The 10,777-nt window shown below is 34.3% G+C and overlaps 1 protein-coding gene across 1 annotated transcript in view; it reads left to right on the forward strand.

Moving 5' to 3' along the window:
- LOC144968197 (phospholipase D1-like) overlaps positions 1-7,349 on the forward strand; it is a 28,655-nt gene extending 21,306 nt beyond the window's left edge. The window contains exons 19-24 of the mRNA XM_078906305.1: positions 472-582; positions 2,166-2,266; positions 3,244-3,475; positions 4,775-4,992; positions 5,995-6,115; positions 6,929-7,349. Of these exons, the coding sequence (XP_078762431.1) occupies positions 472-582; positions 2,166-2,266; positions 3,244-3,475; positions 4,775-4,992; positions 5,995-6,115; positions 6,929-7,153 (1,008 nt within the window). The 3' untranslated portion in view covers positions 7,154-7,349. The remainder of the gene's footprint in view (positions 1-471; positions 583-2,165; positions 2,267-3,243; positions 3,476-4,774; positions 4,993-5,994; positions 6,116-6,928) is intronic.
- Positions 7,350-10,777: the final 3,428 nt, after the last annotated feature.

The raw sequence follows: 10,777 nt of genomic DNA on the forward strand, positions 1-10,777 counted from the left end.
GCTGTTTTTGTTTGTGCTCAGCGTGTAGTGAGGAAGGCTCTTTACTCACATTCTCTGACTGCTCAAGTGTAAAATGAGTATCTGACCGTTAACAGCATTGTCTCTGTAGGAAAAACAAAATTGTAATATCACCTAACAGGCGTCTTGTTCTACTTGTTACGTGTTGCTGTTGGTCCGGGACCCTTTGTAAAGCGCTTTAAGAATGTTCAGTGGATATTGCGCTGTATAAAAGGTAAGGTAGAAACGTTACATATTTTATTTCCATGAAAATGAAATTGCCGTGTATTTTGATAGATTAACATATTCAACCCAGACACCGACTAAACGATGTCGAGCTTTCAGGTTTTAGTTAGTTGCTATTTTTTTATATCAATGGTCAATGAACACTGCAATGTGAAAATCATGTTTTTAATGTTAAATCATAGTCGTTTTATTTATTTATTTATTTTCTTTATTCATCTTTTGTACAAGGTTCTGCGAAGCAGCGGGAATTGGTCTGCAGGAATTGCAGAGACGGAGCAATCCATTCACGAGGCCTATGAACATTGTATTGAAAACGCCAGGGAATACATCTACATCGAGGTAATTTTATTCCATTTCCATCATATCTAAGTCTGAGTAGTTATTCAGGTATATAGCTGGGTGGGGTTCCTACCTCCCATAGCTGGGTGGGGATCCTGACCTCCCATAGCGGGCAGGGAGGTACATACTGTGTCTTCTATCCCCTTATATCTGTTTTCCAACATGCTGTCTGTCCTTGTCTTGGAATGAGATCACTTGGTTTTTTCCTGGCCCCGGTCGGAGTCCTGGCTGGGAGGGAAACAGTCAAATGCATAGTTATTGTTTTGGGAGATGATATTTTTTTCCTTGTAAATCATCTCTCTGTTATGTATTATTATTTTTATTTTGAATGTATAATGTAGGCATTTGAGTGTGTTCCTCTTTTGGATTTTGTGCTTATGTCTGGATGAGACTTGTAGGTGATTTCAAACTAAGTACATTGGTGGTATGCTCTTGGAATCTACATCTGATCCCTATTTTTTCTCAGTTCCCCTTTGTCTTACTTTTTCTTGGGTGCCTTAATTGTAATTCTAGAATTTTTTACTATCCCATTTTCTTCCTTTTTACTGGCGCTGATATAACCTAAATGTGTTGCAAGCGCCGTAAAACCCTTAAAAACAAAAAAACAAAAAACATACCTCCCATAGTGGGCAGGGAGGTACTTATTGTGTCTTCTATACCCCTATATCTGTTTTCCAACTTGCATTCTGTCTTTGCCTTGGAATGAGATTGCTTGGTTTTGTACTGGCTGGGAGGGAAACAGTCAAATGCATAGTAATTGTTTTGGGAGATGATATTTTTTTCCTTGTAAATCATCTCTCTGTTATGTATTATTATATTTGTTACAATTTATAATGTAAGCATTTGAGTGTATTCCTCTTAGTGGGGCCGTGCTGTGTCCAGATGAGACTTATTGGTGATCTCAAACTAAGTACATTGATGGTATGCTCTTGGAATCTACATCTGATCCCTATTTGTTCCCAGTTCCCCTTTGTCTTACTGTCTCTTGGGTGCTTTAATTGTAATTCTAGAACTTTTTACTATCCCATTTTCTTCCTTTATACTGGCGCTGATATAACCTAAATGTGTTGCAAGCGCCGTAAAACCCTTAAAAACAAACAAAACATCAGGTATATAGGACCCATTGAGTTGTTTATCCAGGTTTCTGTTGTTTAAATTGACAAAAGCAATTGCTTGCTACCCTTTAGATAGGACATTAGTCGATCTCAAAGTATTTTCTGTAAGATCTAAAAAATCCAGCTACCCAATCACTGCTGGATGCATAATGGAGTCAAAGAAATTCTTGACTGCGCCTTTGTAAATCATCGTCACCACCACATCATTACTATCATGACTGTCATTAATATTATTATGATTTTTATTATTATTATTATTATTATTATTATTATTATTATTATTATTATTATTATTATTATTATTATTATTATTATTATTATTATTATTATTATTATTATTTTTTATTCTATGAAAGTAAACAAATAAAAAATATTTGAAAATCTCAGTTATAATGATCACAATTGTAAGATAGTTTTCCCGCCAAAAGTTTTATTGTTGTTTTATTTGTTTTTTTTTTCTCCACACAGAACCAGTTTTTCATAACTCAAATTCAACAATCCAAAGGGACCAACCCCGTGAGCAACAACATTGGAAATGCCTTATACAAACGTATATTACGAGCACACAGGTTTGTTTCCATCTCGGTCAAGTATAGGGACTCAGAGTAAAGGAATTATATTTTTTTTCATAATATTAAGCATTCCATCCAAGCCATTAGGCTCATGGAGCTGGAATTTAAGCCGGTTTCTATATTGTTAAACGGACAATAGCAATTACTTGCTACCCTTTGGATAGGATACAAAGTACTTTCTGTCAGTTCTATCAGACCCAGCTACCCAATCATTGCTCGGTGGACAGAGGGGTCAGAAAAAAATCTCGACTGCACCTGGGATTGATCTCAGACCCTTTGATTGTGAAACGAGTGCTCTACCAACTGATCTATCAGGACCCCTTTTTTTCAGAATATAAAAGGTTTTCATCGATTTTCTTTTTGAATTTTCGTAATAATATTGATGATAAAGTGACTGTAAAAAGTATCAAACATCAAAGAGTATGACAGCTTCACAAAAGAAAGATATTTAACACAGAACACTTCAGGCTATAAACAGATAGGCGGAGTTTGTCGTTGTTTATCCCATCTGGAAGTGCATTTTCTTGTGTCTATTTGGATTTTACATGAAATATTACAGTTTTAATTGTTTATGTTGTTGACTGAATGATGGTTTTGAGACCGAAATGTTCAGTGTTAAGTATTTTGTTCTTTTTGTTCACTAATATAGATGATAGAAATGATGTTACAGAGATGGAATGTTTCATCTTTTAAAAAAATTGTTTATTGGAAAAATATAGAAGAATAATCTGGATGGTTAAATTTTCACATATTTATTTATTCTTTCTTTCTTTCTTTTTTTTCTTTTTTTTTCTTTTTTTTCTTTCTTTCTTTCTTTCTTTCTTTCTTTCTTTCTTTCTTTCTTTCTTTCTTTCTTTCTTTCTTTCTTTCTTTTTTTCTTTCTTTCTTTTCTTCTTTCTTTCTGTCTTTCTTCATTTATCTATGCATTTATTTATTGACGTATTTCTTCATATATCTATTTATTGTTTCCAAAGGAGTGGCAGTGACTTCAAAGTGTATGTGGTGATGCCATTGCTGCCTGCCTTCGAGGGGGAGTTTGGCACCAGCTCTGGTGCTTCCTTACAAACCATTACCCATTGGAACTACGCATCCATCTGTAGGGGAGGCAACTCGTTGATGGAACGGCTGGCTAAGGAAATTCCTGACCCAAACAAATACATCGTCTTTTGTGGGCTGCGGACCTGGGACAAACTGGGTGATAAATTGGTGAGGCAATGAAGGATGGGAGTGTTTTTTGGGGACGGTTTTCTAATAAATAGCAAGGGCTCATTGAAATAATAGACTGTAAAAGCAAGAGCCATCCACAAATTTGGATTTAACGTGTAAGAATCTTTAATTATTTTGCCTTTAGATATAATCAAATGAGCGTAATACATAAAAACTTCACTTTATTAAGAACTTTCTGTTTATTTGGTCTCTTGTTTTTTGTTTGTTTTTTGCAGTTTTGTATGTGTGCACAAACCTTCCACTTTTTTTCTTTATTATCTTAAACATATACTTAAGGGAAGGGGTATGGTTTGTGAATACTTGGAAAATAGTTTGCCTACCTGCAGCGCTGTGTGGCCTTGAGCAAGTCCTAGATAACTTTGCAGTGCTGCACTGTGGCTGATGACTGAGTGATTCCTGTCTATCTTTGGGATAAATTTCTCCATGAGGTTGAATAAAAGGAATTTAATTTAAATTTAAAGTTTATTTTGAGTGCCAGGCAAAGACAAGTGCTTTATTTATCATATCTGTATACTTCAAAATAGAATAAATAGATAGATAAATAAATTTTTATTCATCTATTAGGTAATTGGATTTACAAACGTGAATTACAAGAATGAACAAATAAGTGTTATAATACAGGGTGTCCCAAAAAAAAATGTATACATATTAAAATGATTGTAAACGTGGGATTTAATAGGATATAATTTTTGTTTAAGATGTAGTTAAAATATAGTGAATAAATGATAGAATGCTCCATATAAGTATTTTTATAGTTAATAAAATAATTAAATTTTATTAAATGCCACATTTACAATTATTTTTAATGTGTATACATTTTTTTGGGGTCACCCTGTATATGTATTTACATAATTTCATACGGTAATATTGTAAGTTAGATAATAATAAAAGCAAAAGGGTATCTCAAATATAGATCTAGATATAGGAAATGTTCTTGTGTCACAATGTGGTCTTTTTGTATGACACTCGCTTTTGGATGGGAAGGTCCTGTGTTCGAGCCTCGCTCGGCACATTGAGTCCTTGGAAAAAGCTCTTTACTCACATTCTCTCACCATACTCAGGTGTAAGATGAGTACCTGGTTGTTAACATTGTTATCTCTGTCTGAAAAACAAATTGTAATATCGTCTAAAAGACGTCATGTCTCGTTCTACATGTTATGTGTTGCTGTTGGTCAGGGACGACCCTTTGTAAAGTGCTTTGAGAACATTAAGTGGATATTGTGCTATATAAAAAAGCTCAAGTACTCAAACCTTCCTTCTATTTCACACACGTGTCAGATGACAGAGATTGTGTATGTACACAGCAAGTTGATGATTGTGGATGACGACACTGTGATTATTGGATCTGCCAACATCAATGACCGCAGCATGTTGGGTTGCAGGGATAGCGAGATTGCCGTCATGTTTGAGGATGTCCACAAGGTCAACGTTGACGTGAATGGGAAAAAATACCAGGGTGGGAGATTTGCGTCGGCCCTTAGGTGGACAATATTTAGGTCAGTATGGACAATATTTAGGTCATAGACAATATTTGGGTCATTATTGGACAATATTTAGGTCAGTATGGACAATATTTAGGTCATAGACAATATTTGGGTCATTATTGGACAATATTTAGGTCGGTATGGACAATATTTAGGTCATTATTGGACAATCTTTAGGTCAGTATGGACAATATTTGGTCAGTATGGACAATATTTAGGTCAGTATGGACAGTATTTAGGTCATAATTGGACAATATTTAGGTCATTATGGACAATATTTAAGTCAGTATGCGCTTTGAGCATGTTTAGTGGATATTGCGCTATTTAATTGCTCAATTAGTCAAAAGTAATGAAGTTAAGAATGTCATTGATAAGGAATGTGGTAGTTTAGAATATGAAATCTCTTGGGCATTTATTATACTGCAATAACATGATTGGAAGTTTTTTTTTGGATTTTCTTCTCTTGTTTGTTAAATTTTCTTTTTTTTGTTTTTTAAATACATTTTTTTTTCTCAAATAACATTTTTACTGGAATGTGTAATGTGCTATGTTTTTGTTACTTTTTGTCTTAAGGGCTTAAAGGGAATATTTGGTCCATTCTAAAGCCCTATATTTGATTTGGTTGATATGACGACAACGATGATGATGATGGTTGTTATTATTATTATTATTATCATCATCATCATCGTCATTGTTGTCGTCGTTATTATTATTATTATTATTATTATTATTATTATTATTATTATTATTATTATTATTATTATTATTATTATTATTATTATTATTACTATTATTATATTATTATTATTATTATTATTATTATTATTATTATTATTATTATTATTATTATTGTTATTGTTATTATTATTATTGTTATTATTATTATTAATAATATTATTATTTTTATTATCAATATTAACATGAGCAGGAGGAGGCAGATGGTAATTTTCACAATTGAATTTTTAAATCCTGTTTTGCAACATTTTTGTTCCTTTCCACTGCTGTCTCCACCAGAGAGCACCTGGGTCTTCTAACCAACGTGGAGGACATCGACTTGACCGATATCAGCTGTGACAGTTTTTACAAAGACATCTGGTTCAGGAGAGCTGCCGTCAACACCACGTGTTATGAAAAGGTCAATGTCAAGCTATAATAATTTTTTTATGCGGCCAAGTGGTCTTGTGGTATGACACTCGCTTTCGGATCGGAAGGTCCTGGGTTCAAGCCTCGCTCGGTGCATAGTTGAGTCACATTCTCTCACCGTACTCAGGTGTAAAATGAGTACCCGGCCGTTAACAGCATTGTCTCTGTCCTACAAAAATGCAATATCGCCTAACGGGCATCATGTCTCGTTCTATATGTTACGTGTTGCTGTTGGTCAGGGACCCCTTGTAAAGCGCTCTGAGCACATTTAGTGGATATTGCGCTATGTAAAAGCTCATTTTTAAAAAAAAAAAAATTATTATATATATATGAACTGATATTGGGCGCTGAAATGGCCAAGTGGTTAAGCATTGCATTGTAATCCAATAGGTCCCAGGTTTCCCGCTTCAGGCACTTTCAACGTTTTTCTTGGGCAAGATTATTAACCCCCAATTTGCTAACTGTGACAACATGGGTGATTCCTGTTGACATCAGACATATTGTTTGGTGGATTATCTATATTCCGTCATGGAATGCCTAAGCAACAAAACATTAAAAAAAAATATGAACTGAAGTTTTTATCTCCAAATTGTTAAATCTTAAAATAGAAATTGGAATTGACTCTAGCTCCATGGGCCTAATGGCTTTGAAGGAATACTTTTTTTTGTGTGTGTGCGTGTTTTATTATTTGGGTTTGGTATTTTTTAAAAGTTACTTTTTCATATTAAGGGACATTGACATGTTGAGTGTCTTTTTTTAATATACATTTTTAGTAGAAAGGTTTATATTCTTCTTTTCACCACAGGTCTTCCGATGCCTGCCGACTGACTCGGTCAACAACTTCAACGAATTAAAGCAGTACAGGAGTGAGACTCCCTTGGTTCAGACTGACCAAGCAGAGGCAGAGAAATGGCTGGCCAAAATCAAGGGATACTTGGTGCTCATCCCATTGCAATTTCTCAAGAACGAGAGCCTAACTCCCAAGGTTGGACAGAAAGAGCAGCTTCTACCCACGTATATGTGGACCTAAGGAAAAGGAAAGAAGATTTTTCTCAGCATTTTCTAGTTTTTATTTAGAAATTTGATAACTGCTCGCTGAAGTTTTGAAACATGACAATTGGTAGAGCTATTGGCAGGGTATCTTCTATCCTTTTCTATCGTCGATATTATATATATATTATATAATATAATATATATCTCTCTCTCTCTCCTCTCTCTCTCTCTCTCTCTCTCTCTCCTCTCTCTCTCTCTCTCTCTCTCTCCTCTCTCTCTCTCTCTCTCTCCTCTCTCTCTCTCTCTCTCTCTCTCTCTCTCTCTCTCTCTCTCTCTCTCTCTCTCTCTCTGTCTCTCTCTCTCTCCCCCCCACTCTCTCTCTCTCTCTCTCTCCCTCTCTATCTCTCTCTCTCTCTCTCTCTCTCTCTCTCTCTCTCTCTCTCTCTCTCTCTCTCTCCATATATTTATGGCTTTCTGTCCTTGTCCTGGAATATGTTAGGAGACTTGGTTTTAGCCTAAATCTTTGCTGCAGCTTATTGTTGTGAAGGTGCATTCAGTTGTGTCATTTTCCATGAAACATGTTTGATTTTCTTTTCTTCTGGTAAAGAATATCTTATTGTGCGTATAAGAAACCATCAAGGCGTCTTTCTTTGAATGGAGACCCTGTGTGTGTTGACGTCAGCGTTAGACATTCTAACCTGGGTACAGTGATAAATTTTCTCTGGTACATTAAAAATATCCCCAACCAAACAACCAACTTTCCCCCTTTGTTTTTGCTTACCCGAGGTGCCTGCGACCCTAGATCGTTGCAAACACTGACCACTAAATTCATCTACCAGGTGTGTTATATGTTGTGTGCTATCATCCTTTTCTTTGGCTACTTTAGTGATTGTTAAAAGTGAATATACTTACTTTAAAAAAAAGAACAAAACACCAAACATGGAACATTCTAGACTCTTTTTTCAGGCATTTACAACATCAATAATAACAGAAACATATCTCCTAAAACCAGAAAGACGGCAGGCAGATATTTTGCACATCCTTTCCGTCATGCAAGTGATGTTGGAATCTTGATTATTTAAAAAGACTTGTTGATGAATTGTTCATGGAATCTTCCATTCCGTACTTGAAACTTTCCCCTTTTGTCAAACTTTTTCTTCTGCATTTTAAACATTATCATCTTCCTTTTTACTGGAGCTGAAATGACCTGAAAGGGTCGCAAGTGCTGCCAAAAGCAACAAATCGTGTAAAGCCCCTATGAGCAACATAATGTAAAACTGCTAAAAACAACCAACTGTGTAAAGCCCCTATAAAGCACATACTGTAAAACCCCTAAAAACAACACACTGTATTCAAGCACGTGCCATCTTCATGACTTGATAATGTTGACAGCAAATGTATTTTCCACACATATCTATAGATTGGTGTAATAATTTATAAATAATGACTATTTTTATACTTTCTTTAACGAATGTCATTTTCAATTTGACATCCAATTTCAATGAATGTTCAATGTTTTGCCTTCCAATTATGATATTAATATTCTCCACAGAGATGGGTATTCACAATACATGCCTTCGTGGAATTATTTTCTATGCAGCCAAACTTTTATGTCCCAGAATCTTGGAATTTGCCCTAAAGTGGTCGCATTTAAATGCATATTTCGTGTTAACTAATTACAATTAATTTTTTGAATTTCTCTCTTTTTCTAACATGTGCATCGATGTAAAATATATTTATAAATATTTGTAATTGTTTTTTTTTATAGATCCTCAATCTTCAATGGCTTTTATGTGTAAAAGGCCCCATGGGCCCACGGGCCCATCACTGCAAATATTCTGTTACATTTGATCTGATTATTCACATTCATTTCATTTGTGATAAAGACATAATATTGTAATGTACACATTATTTAACTCCATATTTGTATTTTGTGTGATGAATTATGTGGATATTTAAAGCAAAATTCCTTCCATCGCTTACTGTTTGTAGCTAGTTATTCCTCCTTTTGATTTTCCAAACAGAGTGTATTTTTTCCCACTATTATATCACTGTAATACATTCCTAATATTTTAAAAATCACAATTATACGGTTATTTATCTAATTTTTACCGCTTTCAAGATGCATTGCCGTGAAAATAGTTTTTACTTTCAGCACTATATTTGCCATAAATTTGTAAGATTGCCAGAAAATCTTTTATCATTTTTTCACTGCCATATTTAAAAACTTTACTCTTTCTTATTTTCTATTCTTTATTTTTCTACTTGGAAAAAACCCAATCTATTTTCAGTACTCAAGATTGTTTTTTTTTTTTTTTTAATATGTTTTTTTTCAAGATTTGCATGTTATCATCTGCTCCTTACTTAATAAGATGTACTTTAAACATTCATTACAAAAATAACACACAAAAAAAAACATGTGTTTTTATTTCATTTTTCTTCCTATCTTTCTGTCTTTCTTTTTTTGTTGTTGTTGTTGATCTTTTATGGTAATGATCTCATCATAAATTTTTAAGCAGCAGTCCGGATTGTGTCGAGTTATCATTAGACTAAGGTCATGTGATCCTTACTTTCACCCCCCCCCCTCCCCCCCCTCCTCCTCCTCCAATCCTCCTCCTCTCTCTAAATAGAGTTCCCTTTAATTTTTCATTGAAAACTTGCTCATATTTCCTAGTAAACCACAACCGTGTGTAACGTTTGTCTTGTCTATTTTTATGAATTGATCGAATATCGAAATGCATAAGCTTTGTTTTTCAATTGTTTTTGTTTTTTTCAATTTTTGATTTATATTTTTGGGGTTTTCTGCACTGCCCTGCACATTCCACTTGATAGATTGATTGCACCATATTGTATTCTTTTAACAAATAATTATTTGTCACATAGATATCTGTGGCTGGCTGAGAAAACCTGGAAAGATGTGCAAATTTCATCAATTGAGTTATGTATGCAGTGGTGTAGACCAATCTTTCTGATCATTTACCACTTTAAATTTTCTTTCTATGTCTATTAGAACCCAAGTTGTGAATTTTTTTCTGAATAAAATTTGTTGCTATAGGAAACACTTTATCTCCTATTTTGGCTCATATCTCGAATCAAAGCTTGCCGCATCTTCCCGGGTTTTCTCAGCCAGCCTCACATATTTGTTGTTGTTTCATTGTTTCAATTATTATTCAAGATTTAAGATTTATTTATTATTTAAGATTTAAGACCTACTGACTCAGCCAAACAAAGTATTACTAATTACTGTTGACGCAAATTTAATATGAAAAGAAAGAAGATCGATATTGTTGAAATGAAAAGTTAAGATTGTCTAAGTGAGTCAGTGACGACGTGAATAAAGTATAAAGAGGAAATGTATTGAAATGATACAAAACAAATGATGTTTCAGCCCTTGGCTATCTTTAGGAGACTGACATATTGAACTGCACGATGAGACTTTTTGACTCTTGAGTCACTTGCTGGGAAGACTGACATGTATTGAACTGCTCGATGAGACCTTTGCCTTGACTCATGAGTCACTTGCTGGGATCGACTTCTATCTTTTCCAAGTTCCTTTTGTTATTATGTTATTTTTAAAATTTTCTTTGATAAATGCTTTGTGACCCACGGGTGATGGAGGAATTCAACACTAAATCTGTCCATAATGGCCAACTGTCCTGAT

Source organism: Berghia stephanieae, chromosome 3, assembly GCF_034508935.2.
Source record: "Berghia stephanieae isolate SIO BIC M18660-M18661 chromosome 3, UCSD_Bste_1.3, whole genome shotgun sequence".
In the NCBI taxonomy this organism is placed as follows: Eukaryota; Metazoa; Mollusca; class Gastropoda; order Nudibranchia; family Aeolidiidae; genus Berghia; species Berghia stephanieae.